A 27,129-nucleotide genomic window follows, 5' to 3' on the forward strand; every position below is an offset into this window, starting at 1 on the left:
GTGCCATCCTAGCAAGGGAGGATACTTTTCGATTTTGTTAAGACGGAACTCAGAGCCGTCATAATCAGCAAACTTTCCGATTGTGTGATCTTGAGTCTCTTTCTAGCAGATTTAAGATATATGAAGTCAAAAGGTAAGCCAAGTAAGCGAGGTTCTTATGACTAGGAGTTAGAGTTCCAAATAACACGGCATTCCTATCCTCATGCGGACTAAATGTATGTCTCATTCTTGTCCAGAGCATGCATACTTGGGAAACACGAGCACATGAGACCTCCCAATTTGCTTTTCTTAATACACACCTCAAATTAAGAGATTTCAAAGCAGTGCAAAACATTGTCAAAGGTATATTTTAGAAGCATGACTGATATCTTAGGTCGTACGGCGACTCTGTGCAGGCAGAACTGTCACGCAGCACGTAATTCCTAGTGTTTACCTTCAAGATATATAAACACTGCATTTCAAGTACTATAGTAGCCTCTCTTTCTCTGACACCTATTGCTAATCTTTGATCTAAACCTCATATATATTCAGCCACAATCGGTGCCTTAGGTGAGCTGCACACCGCCACACCAGGTCCCTGCCCAATGACGTCGTGGCGTTGTTATTTATAAAATGCCCAGGTACAAAGATCCGCTAACAGTTAGGCTGCGACATAAAGTACCCCTCCATTTAAACAACTGCACTTGCCTTTGATTCTGTCGAGCCTCAACATAACTTTCTTCTGACGTTTGTCGAAACTGTGGCCTATCAGCTGAAACCAATTGCCTTCATTGCCCTGGTGTTTGTGGCTGTTCTTGTGCAATACTCTTACTACTTTCGTGCCACCCCTCCTGCATCAACCATGTCTGAAATGAAATCCGTCGCCTACTTTGTCAACTGGGTATGTGCTTACGTTTGACTTGTCGTATTCACTCTGATAGCGCACGATCCGCGTCCTATCACCACACCCAGTGCTTGTAGGAACAACCCGTATTGACAAACTTGCTACAGGCGATCTACGGCCGCAACTATAACCCGCAGGATCTGCCCGCAGAGAAGCTCACGCATATCCTCTATGCATTCGCTAACGTCCGTCCCGAATCCGGAGAAGTGTAGGATCTACTCTTTACCCTTGCAAAATGCAGAGCATTCGCTGACCGAAGTTGCAGGTACCTGACCGATTCTTGGTCTGATATCGAGAAGCATTACCCGGGAGACTCTTGGAATGACGTCGGGACCAACGTCTATGGATGTGCCAAGCAGCTTTTCCTGCTCAAGAAGCGGAACCGCAAGTTGAAGAACTTGCTGTCCATCGGTGGCTGGACTTACTCGGCGAATTTCGCACAGCCTGCAAGCTCAGACCAGGGTCGTACTGAATTTGCTCAATCGGCAACACGCCTGGTTCTGGATCTAGGATTTGATGGTATAATTTATCCCTCAATTTGTATCAACGGAACTCTGGCTGATTCTTTCAGGTATTGATATTGATTGGGAGTATCCCAAGGGTAAGCTGATTGAAATATACCAGAGGAGAGGAAGGGAGACTCATGCTATTATCAGATGACAACGAGGCTTTGAACCTGGTTCTTCTGCTCCGGAAGTGCCGAGAGGTATGTCCATTTCCCTGAAGGCCAAATGAACCAGCTGACCAGGATTAGGCTCTTGATAATGCAGCTGGTCCTGATCGTCGTTTCTACTTGACGATCGCCTGCCCTGCAGGTATGTTGACGATGAACTCTCTCGATCTTAGATTTGCTTTGTGTCACTAAACAGACAATCACAGGGCCCAACAACTATGAAAAGCTCCGACTGCAAGAGATGACCCCGTTGTTAGACTTTTACAATCTCATGGCCTATGATTTCGCCGGAAGCTGGGATAAAAATGCTGGCCACCAGGCGAACATCGTCCACTCCAACTCCAACCCTGCAGCCACTCCTTTCTCTGCCGATTCTGCCATTAACTACTACATCAATGTTGGTGGTGTTCCCCCGTCGAAGATCGTCATGGGAATGCCACTGTATGGACGTGCATTCACCAACACCGATGGGCCTGGCGCTCCATTCTCGGGGGTCGGCGAAGGCAGCTGGGAAAACGGCGTCTGGGATTACAAGGCGCTGCCCAGGCCAGGAGCCCAGGAGCAGTTCGATGCAGAGTCAGGAGCATCTTGGTGCTATGATGGCGGTTCGCGGACCATGGTCTCGTACGACACTGTTCATCTGGCACAGGTGAAGGCTAACTACATCCGGCAGCGCGGCCTGGGTGGTGGCATGTGGTGGGAGAGCAGCGGCGACAAGGGAGGCCCGGCGGCCAATGCATCTGATGGAAGTCTGATCGGTGTCTTCGTCGACGCAGTGGGTGGCCCGGGAGCTTTGGATCAGTCGGCGAACGCTCTCCATTATCCAGAGAGTAAGTACAACAACATCCAGGCTGGGCTCCCAGAGCAATAGTTCGATGCCCGCACAGCATTGCTTGGTTGAAAATCATGGCTCCGTTATGGGTTACATAGTCAATGTTCATAGCATACGAATTCAAGTTCTCTCTACATGATGAAATAGTTGGAATACACCAAAGGTTGTTTATTTTTGTCTAGATCGTAGCACACAGCCATCAACCGTAACATCAACAATGATATCCCAATACGTCGCCCCAGCCTAGCGAAACCATGCTAGAACTCGATACTGGAACACCACTGCTCAACTTAGACCATTTATTTGGCCTCGTCGAAGACGTAGGTGAGGTGGCACTTGCCGCAGTACTGGCGGTTGTGCATGGCAGCCATGAAGACACCGGCACCACACTGTAATAATATGTTAGAATCTGATGATCCTGGGACTTGAGAATGTCTTGCGACATGGGTAAAACATACCTCGGGGGCGGGGCACTCGCGGCGGAGACGCTCGATCTTGCCGTCACCGTCAACCTTGTAGTACTTGAGGATGGCGAGCTTGGTCTTCTTGTGCTTGTGCTTGATCTTCTTGGGAGTGGTGTAGACCTTCTTCTTGCGCTTCTTACCACCACCACGCAGGCGGAGGACGAGGTGAAGGGTCGACTCCTTCTGGATGTTGTAGTCCGAAAGAGTGCGGCCGTCCTCGAGCTGCTTGCCGGCGAAGATCAGGCGCTGCTGGTCAGGGGGATACCCTCCTTGTCTGGTGCGGGGTCGAACGTTAGATACCGTCGCAAATTCGAGAGCGGCACATGCGCACGCTCGGGGTTTCAGATGCGCTTACCCTGGATCTTGGACTTGACATTGTCAATGGTGTCCGAGGACTCAACCTCGAGGGTGATAGTCTTACCCGTGAGGGTCTTGACGAAGATCTGCATCTTGATGAAGGCCTGTGGAAAAGTCAGTGGGATGCTCGCAATGAAGGATATTTCATTGAACAGTAGAAAATGCAGAGTAAGCTAGTCGCATGCTCATCACATCTTCATCTGCTCAAGAAAAAGTCCAACTCACCTCGACAAGTGTGTCTTCCTCAACCTTGCAAGATTAGAGAAAATGGTTGTGGGCTGGAGCCGATTAAAATCGTTGTGCGGTCACGTGTGTGGATCCTGACCCGAAAAAGACTAGCACGAATGAAGAGGCTGACTCAAGAATCACATGACCTCAGCTTCGGAGAAACAATGTCCCGTTGGAAGCAGAGCGCCTGACACGTGACCCAGATGCGGTTAATTATTTTATGCCTCAGGTTGCAAGTCCCGTGTTGGATAGGTCGAATATCAGCTTTAAAAATGTGACGACATGGAAGCCACAGCCCCATCTATGGAGCCTTCGGGCCATCAGATTGACTGTTTATCTACTTGTTTACCCCAATCTCCCCGGAGACGAACTGAGGAAGGTCAATTTGCCGGTAACTTTACGTAGGGACTGATGATATTCCAGGCTCCTCGCAGCACCAGAAAGCCCTTGCAGAAGAACATGGAGAATAGTTGCAAGCAAGGCCTCGATCTCAGGCGAAGAAAGAGCATAAATCGGCCAAGTGGGCAGGGGTGGGCCCACCAGCGTCAGAGCCTGGTTTCCCAGACGCCGGGCCCTGTGCGTTGCCATGCCAACACCCAATTGTTGATGGGAACCGCGGGTCACATAGATAGATCTCCAGTGCTCCAGAATAAACCTTCACATCTTCACGTCCTCAAGGTTTCTACTCAAGTTCAATTCAGAACATCTGGAGCTGTGTGATCTTTGCCTTGAGTGGTCACTTCTAAACCCCTTTCCATCTTGCTATAGTTACTTGAGGCTCTAGCAACTTCCACTTTCGCTTTTCGTTCTTTGCGCGTTCAATTGTTTCAGGTTCACCGACTGACACCTTACCAGGATCAACCGTCAACCGGCTGCACAGCCATGATTTCCGCCGCACCGAACGCGCTGGGAAACGGCCGCCATCGCCGTCAAATTTCCACACCAGCAGCTCCATTCGAGGTCGCCGCGCCGGCAATTATGTCCAATATGCAACCCCGTCGCTCACATCGTCGGGGCCAAACGGTAGACTTCAGCTCTTTCAGCCCACATGTCGCCATGGACCGACAGCATATGCCGAAGACGGTTTCGCAGCTACGAGACTATTTTAACGAAAAATCAGGTTACCCATCTCAACAGAGGAACGTACATCAGTATCAATCTTATGCCCCACAGCCAGAGCAGTCATATATGCCCTCGGGTATGCCTGTGCAGCAATCCTATCAATACCAGCCCTCGCTCGGCTCCGATTGCCAGGCCTTCAACCAAGAACAACTGCAAGCGATCCACACTAGCACTGGCAGCCCTTCACCATCTTCGATCGGTGCTCCGGCTCTGTCCCGGTCAGCCAGCGAGTGCTCCGAAAACACACCATTGAAGCTCGCTCTGCACCGTATGCAGCAAGAACAATTCTCGAACCAGCAAAACCAACAGTTCATAGACAATGCCGATTGGGAATTGTTTCCCCAGCGCAACATGCCAATGGCCCAGAACGAACAGGTGACGGCTTTTGCAGGATCGATGCATCCAGTCTCTGTTCAACCAAAGGCTCCTTCTGCGAGGATTATCTCGCAAATGTCTACTGATTGTAGGTTTCATCGCATACTTGAAATTAACTTGCGCTAATATCCCGTCAGACGCTTCACCTCTCACCCCAGATTCTACCCCTTTGAAAAGATCCATTGATTATTCCATGTATAGCAATGACCCGACACCTACCAAGTCCCAAAGCTTTTCCTTCCCCCATGTGCCTGCTTCCTGTGAGATGCAGAAAACCCAGTCCCTTCAAGGAGTCCCTCGTGTCACCCCCATGCAAGTCAAGCATCAAATACCCTCGCCCGCCAATTCCCCTACCGGGTCCTCGTTCACCGAAGTTGCTGATATGCCATCGCCTAACTCTTATGGAGTGACCCCGCAAAAGCCCATGATCTCAGCACCATCGTCCACTACCAAAGCCAAGAAAGAGTCTCTCCCCCGCATCATCTGTTATTCAGCCGGCTGCTTATGATGGAGATCTTGACGCCAGAGTCAAGGCTTCTGTCCAACAGACTGGTGTGTCAACTGATGAGATTGCCAAGTACATTTCAGGACCTGATCCCAAGGACGGCAAGTGGGTATGTCTGTTCACGGACTGCCTTTGCCGCTTTGGCCGGAAGGAGAACATTAAGTCTCACGTCCAAACACACCTTGGAGACCGTCAGTTCAAGTGCGACATCTGTGAGAAACATTTCGTCCGCGGACATGATCTCAAACGTCACCTCAAGACACACAGCGGCAATAAGCCTTTCGCATGTGCTTGTGGTGCCAGCTTCGCCAGACAAGATGCTCTCACTCGTCACCGCCAGCGCGATATGTGCGTTGGCGGCTTTACCGGAGTGGTTCCCAAGACCACCAAGCGTGGTCGCCCTCCCAAGAGAAAGAACAACCGTCCTGATGTCGATGCTCGCCAGATTAAGTCCACTCGTACTCGTCAACGGGTTGCCGAAAAGGCCGCCTCGCTCCCCTCAATCCAGACCCACCGTACTCTCCAAGAGGCTCCTGTGTTCAACTCGCCAAACTATGCACCATCCGGTGCCGTCTCGTCATTCACGCCGCCTACCTCCCCTGGCAACAGATACAACGATATTTCCTCGCCATCTGGAACGTACAACTCTCTCGACGCCAAGCTCGAGGATGACATGCTGCCACTATCACCTCCTCAGTTGGCTCATGCCAGATATGAGCAAGCCATGGCACACTACGGATCAAATCTGACTTCTGAGCCGTACTCGCAGGAATCTATCTACAGTGGATCTGCCCTTTCCCCTCGGGAGATGTCTTCTCCCCACACGGCGCCCACCCTGATAGAATCCTCCATTGGTTCAGATATCGATATTTTCATGACGCAAGACCCATCTGAAGACCTACAGAAGGAGTTTGGACACCTTACCAACTCGGGTCTGCCTAGTTTCCCAACTTATCAGTTCATGGACAGCAGCGACTTTGTCACATCATCTTTCTACCCCGAGAAGCACTTCTCTGGTCTCCCCACCCTGGACGATGAGCTGGCCGACCCCATTGACTGCTTGTCCAATGAATTCCTCGTCGACCCTTGAGCGAGTTCTATCAAGAGATCACCACGGCTTCACGACTATATAGATGACGCAGCTGACCCTTTTCTTCACGGCGAGACTTTTTGCAACGATACGAGATGACCTTGTACACTTTAATGACACACGACACCAAAATCTGGGCGTTTTTCTTCTTTGCACATTCGGTATTTGAAATGGCTTTGCGGGACTTGGGGTGTTTCAGGCTCTTGCGTTCTGTCCCCTTATGCCCTTATTGCCCCTTTGTTTTTCCCATTTTTATTTACGTTTCCTTTTCATAAGCATGCCATTCCCTCTGAGTTTCACGTCTTTTGGCCTTATTACATCTCTTTGCAGATGTTTGGTTTATATGACGGCGTGATTCTACATGATTGACATTTCTTCCCGGTGTTTTGTCCTTATGTGTTCCCTATTTTATGATGCTATATGTACTTCAGACGTCTTTACTTTCAATGGATCTTTTCTGTACCTACCTGTCGACGAGGTATGACTTACCTGATTGATGTTCTCTTTCAGTGCAAGACACACTTGAAGATAGCCTGTACTCTATTATTTTCAAATATATTACGCATACAAATGAGCTTATGGCTACAATTCTAATTCACCCTGTGTAAGCCCATATGCATAGCGGAGTTTCTTATGAAACTATCATAATTAATGGTAGAGACGCCCTTTCTACATTTCCATCCATATATATTTCACATTTCTAATCACCCTCGTAGCCGCTGTCATTCAGACCCTCTCCCTCCTTTGTGTGCCGAAATCTCTATGGCAAACTCCGCTCTATCCCGCGAAAATAAGTACAAACGCCAACTATAGCAGAGGACGAGAAAAGTGTCAATAGCTCTTAGACGCCCAGGTGATTTCGATCTCAATAGACCGTTCTTCCTGCGAAGCATACACATTGCTCTGTGTACGCCCTCTTGGTGCCTGATCAGCATAGAAGGTAGTCTTGTCCTCGTAGGAGAGTTTCCCATCCTTAACCTGCGTAGTGTGAGAATTTCGAATAAAGGGTTAGAGCAGATATACGCACAGTAAATTCGCTAGGGGTTTTTACATCCGGTCCGCAAGTAAGGGTGTCCTGCTCAAAGGCACAGGCCCCCTTGCTGGATTTCAAAGTGAACGCATCATCTGCAAGAGAGTGATCATCACGTTAGCATCTGGCCATGACCTAATAGATCATATGCTGGAAGTACAGCTACTTACCTGATATCTTCTCGGTCCGGAAGGTAGCACAGGTACCCGACGTAAACCATGTTCCGTAGCTGATGATGCAACCATGCTTTTGGTTGCGGTTAGAAACAATCAGGTTACCCCTACCGGAAAATGGGTCGCTGGGTGCTGTAGGATCGGGGTGGCCGCTAGTTGTTGTCTGAGTGGGCTCGGGCCGAGCATGCTTCAGTGGGTACCTGATGCCCTTCGAAGGACAGTTGGATTTTTGGCCATCTGTTATACAAGTCAACGATGCAATTCAAAAACAAATTACTTTTTAATTTTACATACCAGGGCTCGCAGGGTGGAACTTCCCTGTTTGCAGACTTCCCGCGATGTTGAAATAGTACCAGACCTCATTGAGGGCACCGCGTTGGCAACGAACAGTGACAGGGTTTCCATGGGCACGCTCTAGTGCACCTTCAATGTCGGCGAGAGCATAGGTCTGTGTTTGTGATGGTACAATTCCATTATTGGCCAGGAACTAGATGAGATTAGTACCTTGATCTGAACCACTTTTGGTTGCTGTCGTATTGTAAAGGGCAAAGCTTACTTCATGAGTAGGTAGATCCTTGAAGACCTCCACCGTCCTGTCAAAGTAATCCACAACCTCCTGTTGCGGGATGTAATCTTCGTAGCAATGAGTCTCAAGAGTACTGACACATGTGCCATGCTTGTTCCACTCATGTTGCCAAAGGTTCGAATCATCACCGCGGAAGTCTTTCCAGTATTCGCTCATGTATTCAAGTAGATCTCCGCGACCTGAATCGACAATAATCAGCGAAATATTGCTGTATTTGCGTCGGGAGTCACAGAATTGGTCGAAGCCGCCGGCACAGTGATCGGGCCTGACAGGGGTTAGTGTACCCTCGGTCCGGCGATATAGCACAAGCTTACCAGAGTCCATGAATTGTCCAGGAGTCTTCAGGGCCAAGGGCAGGGTCCACATCCCAGAACTGCGTCTGCAGCATTTGGCCACCGGGGTAGTTGAAACAGCAGGTGTCTTGGCCATGATACTTAGCTTGACAACTGATTTCGGACACAGGGCAAGACGAGGAGGTCCCTGCAGATGTTTTGACTTCTGGTGTCTGCGAGAGCCACAAAGACCCAAAGGTTTTGAGGATCTTCTGGGGTCCTGGGATCCCCAGGAACTGCTGCGACGATCCCCGCATCATCGATTGACCAGTCGTTTACTCGAAATTCAACGAATGTGCTTAGATGAACGAAACAGGTAACAGAGGAAGTTGATAAATATAAGTAGGAGAGTCAAGGAAGTTCGAATCCCGCTGGGGATAAGGTTATCTAAGGCTACAGGGTCGTCGGCGAACTGCTGCAGTCGTCTCGTGCGGAGTCACAAATGACTAAGCGCGGGGGCAGGTGACATGGTCATGCGGGCTTTGTTTACAATATAAATTGGCCCCGACAGCTAAAAAAGTTCAGAATGAAGTTGTATTCAAGAGTGAAGGGGTATCATAATCGGAACATTTACAAAGTTTAATCTCACGCGGCTTCGGCTTGGTTTTTCTCCTTCCGCATATTCTCCTCTTGTTCATGCATTCTCTCTTTCCATAGTCGCAGCACTTCGAATCCAACCTCGACAGCGATGAGCAGAATGATGATCCATTCGAGTCGAAGACCATGTGTCTCACTTAGACGTTCTCGGAGGACACTGGCAATTTCTTGCGCATAGTCCATTTTCTCGTTCAAAAGCTTGATGCGAATTCCAACATCTAAAGCTCGGCCAGCTTGTTCATAGTAACCCTCCAAGCCTAGTTCGTGTCGACTGTCCCAAAATATATCTGGTAGAGAGTCGGTGAGCTCCGAATAGAGATTGAGCTGCGCGCGGACACTCAATAGCTGTCCAGTCTTGCGGAGGATGAAGTCTCGTGTGAAAGGAAGACGAGATCCTTTTGATAGAAGAGTCGGAATTGGTCGGGTCGACTCGAAATAGTTCGACAGAAGACTCTCAAGAACAGCCAACTTTGTACTCCGAGCGAGGCCAGACGAAAATGCAACCTTGGTCAGCACTGTATCAATAGATTGTTGCGCCACGAGTGGTCCTTCTGCGTCGCTGTGACCAGGGTTCGTTCCCAGTATGATCGTGTCGCCCTTGATCACACTGTTTTCACGGTTTGGGTCCTCCACGAATTCAAGATCCTCTGTCTCCAACTCGTCTACATGAGCGCCCTCTGCCGCGGGCAATAGAGTTTGTGTTGCCAGAAAAGATGTGAATCCCTCGGGAAGCGACCACGCCACGACCGTACCGGAGGGAAACACAAAGACATCGCCCACTTCGTCGGATGGTAAATCGACGCTAGAAGGATTTGTAATGCGTCTTATAGTGTCAATAGGTATCTGAACGTGAACAACTTGTGGAAAGAGCCCCGTCTCGAAAGGATCTGGTTCGTATCCTTTTTTCTTGCAAGATGTCTCTGACTTGGCGAATATTGAATTGTTCGGCCACGGCGTAAGCAGTCACTGTCTAGAAATAACAGGAGACTTAGCCAAAGATAGTCCGTGAGATTATCAATTGCTCCTACCTTAGTCCGATATAGACCCTGCTCTTTGAGAAGCGCCTTAGAGAGGAACCCGTCCTTCGACCTTTGTGCCTCGACTGCTACTCGCCGTAAGGAAGTGGGAGCTGCTGGTAATCTGTTACTCCTCCGTCGCTGCTTTTTCGAATCCAAAGCATCATCAGTGGGCTCATCGGTGTTATATTGTCTTGAGTTGGCATTGGATGAGAACCGTCGGGGGGTGCTAGTGAAGGAAATGATTGATTCTGCGATCGCGTAAGAAGCCTTGCTATTGGCCGTTTACAAGCCAAGTAGGCAGAGGGTCGGGCAAACATAGTGCTGTGTCAGGAACAATTCTCGAGAGTTCGTCAGTGACATCGTTTTGCAGGGGCGAAGAACCCCGCTTAGTCATGGCACCAAGCTCCCCGGGCCCGCGCCCTGACCTACCCCAGCTCAACTCCAGAACCACAGAACCAACTTCAACCCGTCGAATTCCACTTCAAAACAGCCCGGAGCTGCAGGTGCTGAGAGGGACCCGCCATGGACGCGCCTGGCGCGACACCGGCGAATGAAACTGCCGTTCAGGGCACTCCCGAGCACTCCACGTCAACTGCACGAAGCAGATCAGCTACGGACTCAACTAAAGATACCCAGGACGGAGGCCAACTCGAAAATGACCACAGCTCAAATGGCAGCGATAACGAGGACCAAGAAGATGAGAACGAGGAAGATGAATCAGACGACGATGACGAAGAGCCCCGCCTCAAATACGCATATCTCACGAAGCACTTGGGGTCTGTATACCGCAATGGAGATGCGACAAGCTCTTTCCTTGTAGCAGGAGACAAGATGGTGAGAATTCTCGGCTGGAATAGCGGAAATTGATAAGCTAACGAGCTATACAGATTGTCGGAACACATAACGGAAACGTCGTAAGTCAGCCACATCTGCGCGCGCCGCTCCACGAGCTGACCTTGTCAAGCATGTTATGTCCTTGCCTCTCTTACAGTCTTTGCGTGTATACCATGCGCACTCAGCGAGTGTCACTTCTATTTCTATATCGCCTTTCCTGCCTCCTTTTCCGAACCTCAAGCAGGACCCCTTCAAGCAAGCCCAGGATGACCATTCCCCCCTACACGATCATCTACCAACACCAGCAGCATTCGTGGCCAAAGCAGGACGAACAAGGCATCCATATCCAACATACCGTCGAACTCCATTTACATCGGAACCTCTTCAATCGATGGCAACGTTTGTATCTCGTCGCTAGTAGACCCCAAGGATGTGCTATTGCGCAATTTCGGTCGCCCGGTTCAGTCGATCGCATTGTCCCCCGATTACAAAAGTGACAGGACATTCCTCTCTGGTGGCCGGGCAGGTGAACTGATTCTAACAACCGGCGGTCGTATCGGAGCGAGCTCCAACTCGACAACGATGGGGGGCGCGGCCGCAACAGCATCAAGCTGGTTAGGGTCTATGGGCCTTGCTTCCAATAGTGGAAAGGATACCATTGTTCACAGCGGCGAGGGTGCTATTAGCACTATCAGATGGTCCTTATCTGGAAAATATGTGACCTGGGTCAACGAGGAGGGCATCAAGATTATGCGCTCCAATCTACATCTGGACTCGTCCGAGTCCGAATTTGCTTGGAAACGGATCAGCCATATCGATCGTCCGAACCGCCCAGGCTGGGAAGAAATGGCCAGTGTCTGGAAAGCACGCGCAGAATGGATTGACCAGTCTGCTTTAGACAGCCATGACAATCTTGACGTCAACGACAATCCGGCAAGCTCAAATGCGCAATCGACCGTGTCTGTTGATAAAGTAGAAAAGCTTGTCGTCGGATGGGGAGGAACTGTCTGGGTTATTGATGTTTACCCCGAAAGAGCAAGCAAGACCTCGAAGGGCGAGAAGTTGGGCTCTGCTGAGGTTGTCACAATGTAGGTTCTGCTTTCAGTTTCCCATCGATTCATACCTGACCTTCGAGTACAGATTGCGGACAGATTGCGTGGTATCTGGCATTTCGTTGTACACGCCTCGTCTTCTTGTTATTCTCGCATACATGGAAACCGAAAATGACACTATTAATAGCGGAAGGGGCACTGGAACACGCAATCGAAAACGGGGCTTGGAGCCTGAACTTCGTGTCATTGACATTGAGACTAAAGAAGAAATCAGTGCCGATACGCTTTCAATCAACCGATTTGAAGGTCTCTCGGCATCTGATTATCATCTTAGCGTCTTGCCTCCGTGGAAGACTCCAGAGGGACAAGTTGTTCATCGTGGTGCCTTGGGGGCACTTGGTTACGGACTTCTGGATGCTACTATGTACCCTGCACGCCTTTTTAGCTCAGGTGCTAGCATACGCAGTACCACAAGTAGCGGAGACAAAGGCTCTGCTAGAGCTCCCCCGTCTTTCATGTCCAAACACTCGGTCGAGGAGACTCTCCCGAAAGAGGTGCAGGACGTGTCAGGTGCTCCTGGTGCCAAGATATTTGTCCACAGTCCATATGACTGCGTTGTTGCAGTCAGGCGGGACCTTGCGGATCGGCTGTCTTGGTTAGACTCTCACGGTCAATACGAGGAAGCTTGGAACCTCGTCGATGAACATCCTGAAGCTGCAGGATCCATATCCGACCTGGGTGACATTGTCTCAGAAGCTGCCGGCAGGTCACAAACCAGTTTGGGTGACTTTTTTGCAGATGATCGATCATCAATTACAACAGCTGGCCGGCCGAAAGTCTCTGCAGCAGAGCAAGAAAAGGCTCGAATCGGAGAGCTTTGGATTCAACAACTTATTAGTCAAGAGAAGTGGGTTGAAGCTGCGAAGATTTGTAGTAAAGTCATTCGCAATGCCCCACGATGGGAGCACTGGGCGTGGATCTTCATCAAGAGAAGCAAACTGGACGAGATCACCCCGCACATTCCGGTTGACCTAAATCCGTCGTTGTCTTCTGCGATATATGAAGTGATTCTCCGCCACTACGTGTCTCGAGACCTGACTAAATTCAAAGAACTAATCGAAACCTGGCCATCTGATTTGTTTGATGCAAATACCATTGCAGCAGCCATTGAAGAACAACTGAAATCTGGATCAGTGCGCGATGATTCCGAGGACTGGCGAACTCTCACTAATTGTCTGGCCAAATTGTTCTTGGTTGGGGGCGTTACCGCGAAGCTTTGCGGTGCTATATTCGATTGCAGGATGGAGATGCAGCCATGTCGTTGGTGAGGGAACACCGCTTGCTTGACGCGGTCACGGACGACATCCCGGCTTTCATCATGATTCGCGTTTCCAAGGATCAAATGAAGTCGGCTACCAAGTTCGAGTTGGAAGAATTAACTTCTGAGCCGACACGTCTTCTTGTTAGTGAAGCATACACAGGCATCGTTCTTCCGGAAACCGTCGTGTCACAGTTAATTGCTGCAGATCGTTTTCTGTTTCTTTATTTCTACCTTCGCGCGCTCTGGCGAGGCGAGTCTCTACCCCATGAAGTCTCTAAACCCCGAAGAGGGCGAGGGGCTCATGCTCGAGATGCGGCCAGCAAGCTGGCTGCTGACGAAGGCAAAGCACTCATTGACAATTTCGCCGATACGACTGTCGAGGTATTCGCCGATTATGACCGACCTCTGCTGATGGAGTTCCTCCAAACGAGCATCTCTTACTCCTTTGACAAAGCCACCTCCATATGTGAGCACCACAAATTCACGCCTGAGTTGATTTATCTTTTGTCGAAGATGGGCCAGACGAAGCGGGCCTTGAACTTGATATTGTCAGATCTTAAAGATGTGTCACAGGCCATTTCATTTGCAAAGTCACAGGAAGACCCCGATCTGTGGGAAGATCTACTTGACTACTCGATGGATAAACCAAAGTTCATTCATGGTCTTCTTGTTGAGGCCGGTACAGCCATCGACCCAATCAAGCTTGTGCGTCGAATCCCGAGCGGATTGGAAATCGAAGGATTAAGAGAAGGTCTCACTCGCTTAATTCGTGAACACGATCTGCAAGCTAGTATTAGCCAAGGCGCGGCCAGGGTTATGCAAAGCGAGGTTGCTCTTGGGATGGACTCGCTGCGCAAAGGCCAGCGCCGCGGCATCAAGTTCGATATCAACGAAGACAGAGAGGAAGACTTCAGCTTGACACCCACAGCCAAGGCCCAAAGTCAAGATCAATTATCCCAGACTAGTGGTGCTAAAAAGTTTGCAGGCACTGGACAGGGAAGATGCGGTGGCTGTAACGCCGCCTTCCGAGCAAACGGTATGTTCCTTGGTCCCATCAAGGCCAAACTAGATCATCGGAAAGAATGCTAATTCAATTAACTAGAGCGGGAAATCCTTGTTGGCTTTGCCTGTGGCCATGTATTCCATCTTTCCCACTTGCATCCAGGCACATCACAGCAACAATCGGGCACAAGCAGCCGTGATCGATCTGCAGATCGAACTCCACGAGCCTTGTCTCCAGTCAACGAGCCTTCTTCTACCACTGCGTCTCGCACAGTGGGTCCTAAAGTGACCACGGCAAGGATACTACGAGATAAGATCGGCGACGGCTGCCGGATCTGTGCTTTGACGAGAGAGATTGAATCCCTTGGCGTTGATGGCGAAGTCTAAACTCTTCCTTGGATGGCACTCAACCACTTGTCTAGCCTATGTATACTTACTTCATGTGCACATACCCACACATTCTCTGCATTTCCGTTATTTCCCTGAGATACCCTGGCCTTTTCTTAGGTCGCCTGGAGCCAAGTCGGGGGATATTTGCATGCCATTCATCTTCATCTTCCAAGACCCTTTGTCATTGGTCCCTGTCTATCCCTTGAAGGTGAGTGTTTACGCAAAGCATTTGGCTATCCCATCCGGCGCCGGGTTTTCAATCCGATTATAAATTCAGTTTTTACACCTCGTGTGATTATTTCTCTCTCTTATCTCTGTGCTTAAAGTCACGACCGATGACCTGTGAGGGAGGCGCTACCCAGTATACGTGCTATACCCGTTTAGGTATGTTTCTAGTACAGTTGGCAATTGAATTTTGCGAACAACGCCGCCATTATAGGCCATGTGGCTTAGCATGCTGCAGATAAGCTATGTATTGTATCTCAAGCTTGTTATCTCGTCCTACGGGTCTCCATTGGAGCAAAATCCCATGAAAGAGGGTCTTGGCTAAAATGTTGCTAGCCGGGACCGTACATGGTGGCTGTGCAAGAATAGCCGTTCCATGTCGTCTTTTGCAGGGCTCTATATATCACATGACACGTTTCTCAAAGGTATAGTCAACCCAAAGCTCTAAGTGTCTGGACTTGGTTTGGAGGTAGGAAGTCGAGGAGCCCGGGGATTGAATAACCTAAATGAAGACTCTCACTTGGTCGAGATTCGTCCAAGCCCCTACGATGCACCAATCTCACTTCAACATGCAGCCGGCCTGCGCCCTGTGCCCGGGTAAATGAGGCTGTGCATGACCAGGATGTCGAATATGATTAAAAGGGCAATATCAGCCTACGTGGGGCATCGTTTGCATTTCTCCATATCTCAAATTTCGAGTAATTCAGTTGTCGCAAGAAGTCTGATATTGACGAATATGATCCAGACGGTGTTCAATTCATGGTAACCGCAAGGACTGGAATTCCATTCCCAGGGCATCTCCAAGAAGAATACCTTGAAGAAGATATACAATCTAGGTTTTCCGTTGACTCCGAACTGGAGGCCTGGCCAGATTTATCTGACCAAAGTTTCCATTTCACCTCGTATGGCTCTTCGGCCCTTGGCCGCACACATGGACGCCCTGAACCAGTCCCCCTACTCGGCATACCGCCTTGATATGTAACCCACGAAATGGAGCCAATAGAAAACTCGATTCATCGTCCGGATGTGAATGATCTCTCGGAGATACAGAAGCTTGCACAGGCAGCTTCAGCCAAGATCCCTTCGTTGAACAAAGCTCAGTTAACAATGCCTAAATCTCAACTGGAAGACGTGCTTCAAAAGGCAGATGCACGACTTCAAGAGACTAATTGGCCAAGCCATGAGGCTCAATTGATAACGCCTCCCGCTTCGGGCTCCAGCATGAGGGTCAAATATCGCTGCATGCTATGCAATACGTCGCAGGAAAAGCCCGGTATGGGAACGCCTAGTTCTTTTAAACGACATTTAGCTACCTTGCACTGCTTAAATGAGCACCAATTTCGGTGCTCGGAGCACGACTGTCCTGTGAGCTACAATCGTAAAGACAGCCTTAGAACACATATCATCCAAACGCATCTGTAAAGGCCCACTGCCCACGATCTACAAAACAACAGCTTCCGGTTCCCATGCCCCAGCATCTGTTCACTATGTTCCCGGCTTACCAGCTCTTGGGATGAATTCTACCTATGCATGGCTTCACATTGCAAAATAACGCCGACGGGTAATTACCTTTCAAAGACTCCAAAGGAGGAACACAACTTGGAAAACGGACTGAGAGACTTCGAGTGTCTCCGCCCCAACAGAAGAAGCGCAAGCGTGAGGCGAAAACGACAAAAGCCCCAGACAAGAATTCTCCTGGCCGCAAAAGTTGCAGGCGATGCAACCATAGGTGGGACAAATGCTCCCAATGCAAAATGCAGCCCAAAACTGCTCTCCGTTATCACATATGCCTATCTGTACTTGAATGGGGACCCCGAATAAACCCAGTACTAGTTTTACCTCCTCGGCAAAGAGTGCTGCGAAGTAGCACCAATACCGAAGGATTTTTGAATCCTGAGCTTTCCTCTGAACCCTTTGGGACGGGAATACAGCATACAGCTGCGACACACCGAAGACAATCAACTCTTCGCTTTGACTCTGACTCGTCGAGTGCTCGTTCGAATGCAACAAGCATCACAAGACCAGATATTGATGAAGACTCCATTGATGCTGGCATATCCGAAACAAAAGGTATGAGCCATGTTTTGTACGCAGCTCAGTACTTTAGTGAATTGGATGACCTTGAGTTGAAAACCGCTCAAACTCTGGGCATGGACAAAAGGCCATATAGCAAGCTAATGTCTCTGGATGATTGTTACAATTATCTCAAAGACTGGAGAAGTGCGCTTGTGTATCTGCGGTCTCGAGAATTTTGCGGAAACACCATGACTATATTGGTAGACCGGGGCCGAGACGGTATCGCAGATGCTATCCATGTGTAATTGAGCCATATTGATCATTTTATGAGCTAATATAAGAGCCTTCGTGACTCTTTCGACGACGTGGGACTCGCAGCTTTGACAAAGACCTGGATCCACGAAATGCTCAGCGTTCGAGAAGACGTGTCCTCTAGTTCTAATCTGGAGGGGCTTGTTCGTGGTCTATGCATCGTGCTGTCAATTGGCCTCCTTTCATTCACTGACTCACATGTGTACCGATTTGATCTCAAGGTTTGGAACAAAGAGATGGAAGAGATTGCTGTTGGCCTGGATGAATATAGTTTCCAGCCCCGGAAGCTGGCTTGTCTCGACGATTTCGTCGGCGGTCCGGCGTGGATCTTGGGACAAGGTACTAAGAAAGAGCAGCAGCAGCAAGAAGGAATGAAACTTTCGATCACCATTCAAGACCTTCAAGAGCTGTGGGGCCCTGTGTCGCTGCTTGGGGGTACTGCAGATGAAGCACCAGTCATTCGAACAGAAAGAGGATTTATAGTGGCACTTCCACGAGAGCAACAGACCAGCTCGTACACCCCCTTATCCACTGGACAACCGAGGTTCCAGAATGCCTCACCGAGAAGAGTTCAGAAGTGCCAATCCTACTCAGCAATACATCCAGGATCTTAATCGGGACGACCAGTGAGACCAAGGTCGGCCTTGTTGTCAATCAAAAGTGCAAGTCGTCAATCGCGACCATTCATCAGCAGATTGCCTGTCGGCTCCTGTATCCAGGGACATGCAAATCAAGCTACATGAGTGATGGCTATGACGTCCAACTGGTCGGCGGCCAATATGTCACAGCAGGAATAATAAAGAAGTACAAGCGGATCCTGAAGCGCACACTCAAGGCAATGCTCATTGAAGATTGTGCGAAGCCAGGCACAGGACTGGTACCCCTTCTCAATCTCCGCGTGGGATTGGAAGTGATTGCATGCACCGGCAACGCCCAGCGAGTGACGCTGTGGGATGCACTCCGCCTCTCTCAGGCAAGTATCGAGTCCACCGATGATCCCATGTATTGCGCGCACGAGATCGGCGATAGACTCTGCATCAGTTCATGCTGGACTCGGTGCCGGTCTGTAGACGATATAGATTGCGATGATATGCCCAGGCAGGGCAAGCCCTTCAGTGGCATTGAATCCCGGCGTGTAATCATCAGCTCCATCCTCGCACTTAAGCATTCGGGTGTAGATAGTGAAGGGAATCTTCCGGTCTCCTGAGCCCCGTCAGCTGTCCTGTATTTCCATCCACGTCAAAGGAAGCGCATCACTGGTTTCGGGTCGTCAAGGATACGCAGGACACGTCGAGTTTTGCTGTCTTCAGTCAACGGTGTCTGGAATTCCCGGAACAGGGGCTCGTTCGACCGTGTTCGGCGCCATGCAAGAATGGGCATTTCAGGCCGCTGCAGACCATTCTCTCGACGCGGATTCTGACTGTAACTGAAGAAGGGTCAGTGTCTGGATTGCTACAGGGTGCCAGGTTTCTGATTGGGGAGGCGCATCTGACTGTTACCAAGGCAGTGCAGGAGAGTCAAATGGCGATGGTAGTTGCGGCTGTCAGCATGAACCCTTTGAGCCCTTTGCGGTATCGACTCAGGGATATACTGCCAGATGCGAAGTCCTTCGACTTCAAAGAACATATTAGGCCTGACATTACGGCAGGACTCTCTGTTCCGGTATTTGTCTATTGATTGCTTGGTTTGGGGTTGGGCGACATTTGACGACCTAAATCTTTCGATGGTGTGGCTCTTTTTGTGTGACAAAGAGGCCTGTTTGGACTGATTCTTCTGATTTACATGTTACAAGGTACCCAATACTATTCATGTGCACGCAATGAAATGTGAACTTCTGTGAAATTAGACAGCTAAGCTGCAACTATGTAATGAAGTCACTATTAGATATTGCAAAATTAATGGGATCTCTAATTGCATCCCCACGAAAGACAACGCATGCTAGCCCACAAAATCGGGGTTGCTTCAACCTTCATCGTAACCATAAGTATCATGTTGGGTGCCGCCATTGCTACATCGAAGATGGCTAGGCTTGCCTCTCAGCATGGAAAGAAAGATATGTAGCGGTTTTCACGGCATTACAAAGTGGGCAGCGTTAGCGAGCACAACAAAAATGCTCATAGTAAGCAGACGACCATCCACAAACCCAGCAGCGCTGGCACCGTTGAAGACAGGAGCCGAAGGTGCCTGCGACTCACTGGAGGCAGGGTGGGGAACAGTTGGGGCAGCGATCTGAGACTCTCCGTTTTGAGGAACTTTCTGAGGAACATTAGAACCCTTAGGCACAGGGGGCTGAGGAACAGTAGCCAGTGTAGTCTGGACTGAAACAGGGTGGGTTGCAGTGATAGTCTCAGGGACCGGGGCGGAAATCTTGGCCTGGGGAGGAGACTCAGGAATGGTGGTCTCCAGAGTAGGAGCAGGTGCCGGAGCAATAACATGAGTGGTTGTCTGGGGGCAGAGGCAGGAACAGTCTGTTCGGCCTCTGTCGTCTCCTTCTTAGGAACAGCAGGCGGAGCAGGGGCTGCAACAGGAACCTCGGTAGTCTCAGGAGTAGTGACAGTGACCGGGATAGGCATTACAGGCACGACAGAGACCGAGATAGCAGTGGTGACAACCTGGGTGCTGACACACTTGGTAGACTCGGTGCAGGGGATGTCCACAGTCACAGTGATCTCAGTGACGGCAGGAGCAGGTGCCAGTTCGGTGCCACTGGGGCAAGGCTCAGTGACGAAGTCAGTGGCCACGGAGGTCTCAGGAGCAGAAATGATGACCACAGCTGGAGCAGTGGGAGCAGTGATGTGAGTGCCAGTAGGGTTAGAGAAAACCAAAGTGCTGGTGGAATATGCCTCGGTGCTGCGGCACTTCTCAGTGTGACTGCATGGAACTGTAATGGTGAAAACGATCTCAGAAGTTACCGGAGTCGGAGCAGGAGCAACAGGAACACCAGTGACCTTGCCAGCAGCAGGAGTCAACTCAGTACCAGTGGGGCAAGGCTCAGTCGCAAAGTCAGTGTTCTTGCCAGTCACAGTGGAGCCGGGGACAGGAACTGCCTTTGTGACACTGGAGGAGGTGACCTCAATGCTGGTAGTAGAAGCAGAAGTTGTCTCAGCGGTGCTACCGTGGGAAGAAGTCACGGGCTTAGCAGTAGCGGTAGATGTAGTGGCGGGGACAGCTGCCAAGCTGCTAGACATGGGAGTACCAGACTGAGTGGTAACCCCGATTGCAGTGGCAGTGGCTTTGGAAGTGGTAGATTTCGAAGAAACAGTCGACACCCCAGTAGTGCTAGACACATGAATCGAGGTGACAACGGGCACCACAGTGGTGATCACATCAGTGGGGGCAGAGGCAGGAGTAGAGACAGCCACGGACGTGGTTGGGACAGTACTAGTCTCTAGCACGGTGGTGGTGAAAGATGTGATCACAGTGCTAGTGTGGGAAATAACTGGAGGAGTGCTGACTATGGACACAACAACAGGGTCCACAGTACTGATGGAAATCGTAGTCGACGCGACACGAGGAACGCACGATGTCTCGGTGGTGGTGATCGTGACTGATATCAAAAGTCAGTTTATTGTGCCATCAGGTTGATGTGCTTCCAGCAGATCTCTGCCCGAACGATATGGAACTGGTCTTACTCCAACCATCACCAGGGCGAACAGCACGGCCGAACAAGTTGGGAGCAGGAACGGGGATAGCATTAGCTGTGTGTGTGTCAATCATTAGCCGTAGGGTTCAAGATGGGTCAAGGGTAGGCACAGGGAAGGATCATGACTTACCGTCGCCGACGACGTGGGATTCACCAGTGTGAGGGTTCTGGAGGAGAACCTTCACGATGGAAGTGCAGTCTGTTTAGTGGCAAGGTTAGTCACACGATGTTTGTTGTCATGGGGGACGGTGGGAAAAAGAGACTTACCTTCACCAGTCACATCAGTCACAGCAGCCATGCCCATGGAGACCATGGACACAACCATCAAGAGGAGCATCTTAATGCGCGTCAAGGAAGTCATATTGACGTGCAGCAACGAGTGTGGGTTGATTTTTTGATGGGTTCTTGATGGAATCTAGGAAAAAATCGATGAGAAAGGCAAAAGCGAGTGTGGTAGAGAAGGAGAGAGAGAAGAGGAAGAAGAAGAAGAAGAAGGGAAAGGAAGAAAAAATAGTAAACAAAGGTTGAGGGGACAAACCGGTGCTCTCGAGGCAGGAACGACGCTGGTGCCTCTTTCCTTTTACGGCTACACGTACTCTCACATCGAAACATGAGATACCTACGAAGAAGTCACTACTTCCCCTTGAAGCTTAAGCGAAGTACTTGGCCTCGGTGTATATCTTGTTCCTATCTGAAAACTGAGCTAAATGACTGCTAGTGTTACTCTCAGAGAAACTCAAAATGGGGTACACCGGCAAATCTCGACGTATGACCACAGTGAGACGGTTTCTAGACAATGGAAGAAATGAGCCGTGCATGTATTATCTCCTCGCTCGAGGCGGGCTCGAGCTTTGGCAGAGCCATCATGCAATAGACAAACTGCACCGGTGAAGACTGATGTCGGTATTCTCCCCAGAGAGTTGAGTTCACTACCTGACCCGTAGAACTCCAGGAGAGAGATGTCATTTCCACAGAGAGGTTGGGGTGTCAGACGAGGTTGGCATGCCACTTGTCAAGTACAAAGTATCACGCTGCTGATGAGGACATGAGGACAAGCTAATATTCGCCATACATTCTGCGAGACTGCTACAAGTCCAGGTTGCCCGGAGGATGGGAATTGAGTTCGAGTATAGGACGTGATAGCAGGTGATGGCCGGGATATAAACTTTAAACGTCATGATTAGCGTGAACGGCAATCTAAACTTAGATAGGACACCAGGTCAAGTGCAGAAAGGCAACATCACTTGAGCCTCGATATCTATTAATGGCAAGTATTGACTATGATTCTATTTCGACTCAGACATCAGCCCTGCAGTCTATGCCGAGGGCCGGTCAGGCTGCCAGGGGCAGAGTCACACAACTTGAAGCAGGGACGGGTGAGATCAGAACAAAGTAATCAAACATCAACGTGATATTTAAGAGTTCAAGTCCTTTTCCATCATATGGTTCCGATTGGCTACCTTGTACGTTAAACTTGGTACAAATCTCTATCTATTTCCAACCTGCAGCCCTAAACCGTTTGATCCCACTCTTTAAAAAAGCTGACAATCGCGGATCAGATCCTCCCGCCAGCAAAAGCTTCGCATAGGAAAATAAATACAATCCAATAAAAAACCGCGGATGGCAGCAATCTACGAATATAAACAGGATCATTTGAGCACCGTTCACACATTTCGGAAGGATACCGAAAAATACGAATATACCGAATTTTTTGCACAGACTGTATTTCCAACAAATACCGCAAACAGGCGGTAAGTAACAAAGCTAAGCCCAAACGAGAGGCCATCCTAACGGGACGACCCGCGGGGTTATGTGGGGTCTACCAAGGTCTCCACTTCCAAGGAACTTTCCTGCATCTGACATCATTGTGGCTTACGGGTGTGCATGGACGGCGTTTTTGAATTGCCGGACACAATTGGCATACTCTTGCATACGGTTTTGAGAGCCCTGACATTGGGGAATATGTAGATTGGAAGGAGTTGTGGTCAGTAAAATAAGATCCACTTAGCGGATGCGCTAGAGGTAAGGGTTTCATCGCAGAGAGCGATCGACAGGAGAAACATTCTGGACTGACTCTGAATCAGAGGACTTGCGTGATACTGGGAAGGGCTAGGCTATTGCATCGTATGCATAAGGCAGGCACTAATGCGGCTAAGAGAAACTCGTGACCGGGCAACTCCACTTACATTGCACACAGAGACGCCAGTAGTTTTGACAAATCCAGGAACGAAGGATTAGAAATCTATTCTCGGATACGACAGATCCATGGATGCAATCTCTAAAAGAGGACCCGAGGGTCTGGGACCCAAGATTGGAGACTCGGGGGAAGATCGAAAGGAGAAAGTACAATTTGTGCATTAAGAGTGGCTCGATTGTCTGAAACGGATAGTTAGTACTGTACGGCGAGATTGATAGAACTGTTTTCATACGGAAGGCCCCCAAAATTGCGAAATGAGAGCAAAAGACTGGGGAAAAAGGCTCCTGGGACACCCGTTGGCTGACAGCCGGTCTGAGCGCCCAGCCAATCACCATGTATAGATAAACCCGAAACAGCGGTCCATGGGATCTTCATAGACCACCGGCGGCGGATGTCCGAGTAACCCTTGCCGCTTTATCTGGTTGCTGGGACCAGCTTCTGGTGTGGACTCTCAATCTTATTTCTCTCCGGACATGAGTGTTGCGCAAGCCGTAGTTTGTGTCGCCTCTTTAATATTATTCTATGGTTCTTGGACATTTTCCTTTCTGCCTGCTCGCACGGCCGACCCGATCTGGGGATTCGATCGTCAATCTTTCTCGAGGTTGACGCGTCGGCTTTTGATGCCAAGAATAAGGGTTTCTTCAATCAACCTTGTGCTACGTCTGGGATGGAATGTACTATAGCGAATTTAATTGAATAAGCAAGGTCGTCGTATTCTGAACCTGTGCATCAGAGTGGTTGGTTTGGTTGGTTGACTTGTAACCCTGTCCTCCGGTGACTATCTGTATCAAATGATACAAAGTCCGTATACATATCCAGAAAAAGATATGAATAGAATCCGCAGCCATAAGGACAAACGCTCAAACCGGAAACGCCAGTGACAAGAAGCAAACAGACGGGACTAAAGTCAAAATGGGAACGGGGTATCAACGACGTATGCTCGGCCCTCGACCAGATCGAAATCATCACCAGAACAATCACAAAATTGTATATTAACAGACCCGTGGCCCGTCGACTCATATATCGTCATAGGGGTAGGCAACACCGAGTTTGCAAATGAAGAATAAAAGTAAATAAAAACGGCATAAATAAAAATGGCATAAATGACGGGGTATCATTGCTCGGAGACTCGTGTTTTATCTCCGTATTCAACTCCCCGTAGAAAACAGAAGCCAACCCATTGACATAGGAAATATAAGATTGCAAGATTGCAAGACAGCAGAAGTGAAAAGCAGAGGTGGAGGCTTGAAGTGAGATGATGAAGTATTAGAAGGTCAACTTGATCTCAATGGGGGATCCAGGCGCGTCGACATTCGAGCCCGGCATTGTCGAGATGTCGACGACCATATCTTGTCCCTCAGGGAGCTCGCGGACCACATCATCATCCACCATGATTTGCATGCCTTTTTCATTGACGTGCTTGATGCTCACGATGCGCACCGGGTCGATTTGTTGCTTGCTGCAAATCTGCTTCATGAGGTCCTGGACAGTGCGTTCGGTCAAGTAGATAGCTCGATAATAGTCCTGGGGATTCTCCTCGTTTCCAGAAAACCTAGCATAGAAGCAGGCAATCGGCTTGGGCGGGCGTTCCGATGGAGGTCGATAGGTGGAGTCGATGCCAACAGCCTCGAGGAAACCCCTAGAGGCTTGATTGGCAGATGGAATTTTTTGGATAGTCATCGGGCGCGAGTAGGCGTGTGGAGAATTTTCAGAGGGATTGCTGCTTTCAGGTGAAGGAATCAATGCTTCGGCAGACGAGAAATCGCCAGTTTTAGTCCGACTGACAGTCTCAAATTTGACGGACTCCCCGTCACCTGGCAATCGGATCGGGTATAGATCGGGGTCATCTTGTTGATCGCCGCGCAAACCAAACACGCTCACTGAACGAGTTGATGAAAACATCTCTTGCATCACGTTTAGTTTTGATTGGAGGTCGTCTTCCAGAGAAGGCGTTCCCGAGTTATCTGAGCCCTGTGACCAAGTACGCTTGTGCTTCATCATTTTCATGGAACGGTCGGGTCCCTTTGCAGTGGCGTTGCTGCCCCGTTTGCGCTTGGCGAAACCACCACCCATTTCGGCCTGTGAGATCTGCTGTTTGAGTTTGTCGATAGTCTTCTTGACGTGCGCAACGTCGTTGGACATCTTTCGCTCAGCGCCGTGGTCCCGGAAGAGTTTCACTTTGCAGTAAGATAGCTCTACTTCACGCGCTGCGCCAGGCATTTGGCCTGGCGAGATAAGTTCAGTCTTCGCGCACAGTCTAACGGGAATGCCCTTCACGCCTTTGGAGTGGCTAAAATCAGTGGAAAGGAAGTTGAATCGCACGGGAATGTTGCAATCCGAGGAACCAGTCATTGGATTGGCGGTCCATGTGACGCAAAATCCATCGACTGACAATTTCTCGACTTGTACTTGACGGTGCTTGTGAGCATCGCCGCCGCCTTGTAGGGGATCCACGTATTCGACAGCCAACAACTTCCCACCACGTTGGTGGGCTTCGCTTGAACCTCGACCTTCTTTCCACAATTGCCAACACGCAGATGGTCTCGCCCTTTGCTCTTCTTCCTCAAAAGAGATGCGAACATAGGTTCTGTATCGAATCGGTCGAGAAGTTCCCACGGGTGGGCTCGAATCCGTGACTGACAAATTGTATGCTTGTCCCTTATTGAGATAAGTCACTGGAATTTCTCTCACGTTCTTAACCATCGCCGTTGGTGCTCGAAGAGAGACACTGAAGCGGAATCTATAATTCGGCAGGTGGTTAGCATTGAGAAGGGGAAAATGTAAGGCAATTGACATACTTTTCGCCCTTGGCATAAGACATGTCTTCAGTTGGACCTGCTGGGCCTGAGAAGTCCGTCGAGGCCGTCACATTAGATGCTGAATCAATATTCATGTCATTGACAGATGAATCATCGAGCGATTCATCCATAACATTATAATTTGAATTATGGTGCATAAATGCGCTTGGAGCGTATGACGCCTGCTGGGCATACGGATTGATTTCTGGCATGCTGGCAAGAAATTGTGGGTTGAAGGGTTCAAAGCCATTGCCTGGGTGATGATGGGCTCCATTCATTGGGTTGGTAAGGGAGAGTGGAGTGATCATATGCATTCCTGTTGGTGTATGCAAATCACCGGCCTGGTTGTGATAGATAGCACCCATTCCACCGGAGTTTGGCGTATAAAGACCAGAGTGTTGACCGGCGAAAGGCATCATGGAAAAAGAACCGGGTTCCATCCATGACGGGGTCAGGCCCAATTCTTGCATATTTCGGGGAGTGCGATCGTTGGTGGGAAATTTAATGTCGTGTTCTATAGTCCTATTTGTGAAAACCACGATCAGCTCCACTGTACATGTTAGGTAATTTCAAGTTTACTAACGTTGAAGGCATCATGGAATCTCCATTCTGGTCAATATTTGGTCGTGAATTCGAGGAATCCTGGCTGCCTCTGCGAGGGACGACATCCGAGAAGGCTTGTTGGAAGCGACTGATGAAGTCGCCATCAGGCTTTCGAGTGCTGTTTCTGTAGCACCAGAAAATGTTAGAATCATGAAACTAAATGCCAGAAACTGAGGATCAAAACCTACCGGTTGCTGAACATTGGGAGCGATTTGTCAACGTTTCCTTTCGCTAGGCAAAGCAAACACGCGGAATTGGAGAAGTGTCGGACAAGAGAGAAAAGGGCTGCAGAATTATGTGCAACATCTGATCCGACCTAAAATATGTTTCAGAGCTGAGGGCCACAATTTGTAGGCTCTCAGTCTTTCCTAGCCATCGAACTAGGACACTCGAGGTTTTGTTGGTCTCTCCAAAGTTGTGGAAGGACCGCAAGGCGCTCGATGCGATATTGAAAGTTCGAAAATTCAAGA

At 49.5% G+C, this 27,129-nt stretch overlaps 10 protein-coding genes across 10 annotated transcripts; 4 read left to right on the forward strand and 6 right to left on the reverse strand.

Annotated features, from left to right (window-relative positions):
- Positions 1-645: 645 nt before the first annotated feature.
- On the forward strand, positions 646-2,427 carry N7446_008147 (uncharacterized protein; the record flags this gene model as incomplete). The annotated part of the gene is made up of 5 exons (XM_058516892.1): positions 646-880; positions 991-1,091; positions 1,508-1,589; positions 1,638-1,698; positions 2,384-2,427. The coding sequence occupies exons 1-5, from the start codon at positions 842-844 to the stop codon at positions 2,425-2,427; spliced, it is 327 nt and encodes a 108-aa protein (XP_058370538.1). The 5' UTR covers positions 646-841.
- A 108-nt stretch (positions 2,428-2,535) lies between these two features.
- Positions 2,536-3,301, reverse strand: N7446_008148 (ubiquitin-ribosomal 40S subunit protein eS31 fusion protein; the record flags this gene model as incomplete). The annotated part of the gene is made up of 3 exons (XM_058516893.1): positions 2,536-2,777; positions 2,847-3,121; positions 3,208-3,301. 3 exons carry the CDS (start codon positions 3,299-3,301, stop codon positions 2,688-2,690), a joined length of 459 nt encoding a protein of 152 aa, XP_058370539.1. The 3' UTR covers positions 2,536-2,687.
- A 397-nt stretch (positions 3,302-3,698) lies between these two features.
- On the forward strand, positions 3,699-6,529 carry ace2 (putative C2H2 transcription factor (Swi5); the record flags this gene model as incomplete). The annotated part of the gene is made up of 3 exons (XM_058516894.1): positions 3,699-5,022; positions 5,072-5,375; positions 5,401-6,529. The coding sequence occupies exons 1-3, from the start codon at positions 4,320-4,322 to the stop codon at positions 6,527-6,529; spliced, it is 2,136 nt and encodes a 711-aa protein (XP_058370540.1). The 5' UTR covers positions 3,699-4,319.
- Positions 6,530-7,360: 831 nt separating this feature from the next.
- Positions 7,361-8,910, reverse strand: N7446_008150 (T2 family ribonuclease; the record flags this gene model as incomplete). The annotated part of the gene is made up of 6 exons (XM_058516895.1): positions 7,361-7,507; positions 7,557-7,654; positions 7,730-7,969; positions 8,027-8,219; positions 8,289-8,583; positions 8,633-8,910. 6 exons carry the CDS (start codon positions 8,908-8,910, stop codon positions 7,361-7,363), a joined length of 1,251 nt encoding a protein of 416 aa, XP_058370541.1.
- A 325-nt stretch (positions 8,911-9,235) lies between these two features.
- N7446_008151 (RMD1 family protein) lies at positions 9,236-10,660 on the reverse strand (the record flags this gene model as incomplete). The annotated part of the gene is given in 3 exon segments (XM_058516896.1): positions 9,236-10,171; positions 10,276-10,533; positions 10,553-10,660. 3 exon segments carry the CDS (start codon positions 10,658-10,660, stop codon positions 9,236-9,238), a joined length of 1,302 nt encoding a protein of 433 aa, XP_058370542.1.
- Positions 10,661-10,788: 128 nt separating this feature from the next.
- Positions 10,789-14,862, forward strand: N7446_008152 (CLH domain-containing protein; the record flags this gene model as incomplete). The annotated part of the gene is made up of 7 exons (XM_058516897.1): positions 10,789-11,100; positions 11,154-11,180; positions 11,231-11,499; positions 11,601-12,188; positions 12,241-13,405; positions 13,453-14,509; positions 14,576-14,862. 7 exons carry the CDS (start codon positions 10,789-10,791, stop codon positions 14,860-14,862), a joined length of 3,705 nt encoding a protein of 1,234 aa, XP_058370543.1.
- Positions 14,863-17,510: 2,648 nt separating this feature from the next.
- On the forward strand, positions 17,511-18,625 carry N7446_008153 (uncharacterized protein; the record flags this gene model as incomplete). Its single annotated transcript, XM_058516898.1, has 2 exons — positions 17,511-17,853; positions 17,925-18,625. 2 exons carry the CDS (start codon positions 17,511-17,513, stop codon positions 18,623-18,625), a joined length of 1,044 nt encoding a protein of 347 aa, XP_058370544.1.
- Positions 18,626-18,657: 32 nt separating this feature from the next.
- On the reverse strand, positions 18,658-19,058 carry N7446_008154 (uncharacterized protein; the record flags this gene model as incomplete). Its single annotated transcript, XM_058516899.1, has 2 exons — positions 18,658-18,838; positions 18,973-19,058. The coding sequence occupies 2 exons, from the start codon at positions 19,056-19,058 to the stop codon at positions 18,658-18,660; spliced, it is 267 nt and encodes an 88-aa protein (XP_058370545.1).
- Positions 19,059-19,485: 427 nt separating this feature from the next.
- On the reverse strand, positions 19,486-21,422 carry N7446_008155 (uncharacterized protein; the record flags this gene model as incomplete). Its single annotated transcript, XM_058516900.1, has 5 exons — positions 19,486-19,863; positions 19,884-20,965; positions 21,051-21,116; positions 21,192-21,260; positions 21,329-21,422. 5 exons carry the CDS (start codon positions 21,420-21,422, stop codon positions 19,486-19,488), a joined length of 1,689 nt encoding a protein of 562 aa, XP_058370546.1.
- Positions 21,423-24,524: 3,102 nt separating this feature from the next.
- On the reverse strand, positions 24,525-26,861 carry N7446_008156 (grainyhead-like protein; the record flags this gene model as incomplete). Its single annotated transcript, XM_058516901.1, has 4 exons — positions 24,525-25,998; positions 26,057-26,578; positions 26,640-26,783; positions 26,848-26,861. 4 exons carry the CDS (start codon positions 26,859-26,861, stop codon positions 24,525-24,527), a joined length of 2,154 nt encoding a protein of 717 aa, XP_058370547.1.
- Between the last annotated feature and the right edge of the window lie 268 nt (positions 26,862-27,129).

This window comes from Penicillium canescens, assembly GCF_028828765.1.
Source record: "Penicillium canescens strain IBT 15451 chromosome Unknown utg000005l_segment0_segment0, whole genome shotgun sequence".
NCBI lineage: Eukaryota > Fungi > Ascomycota > Eurotiomycetes > Eurotiales > Aspergillaceae > Penicillium > Penicillium canescens.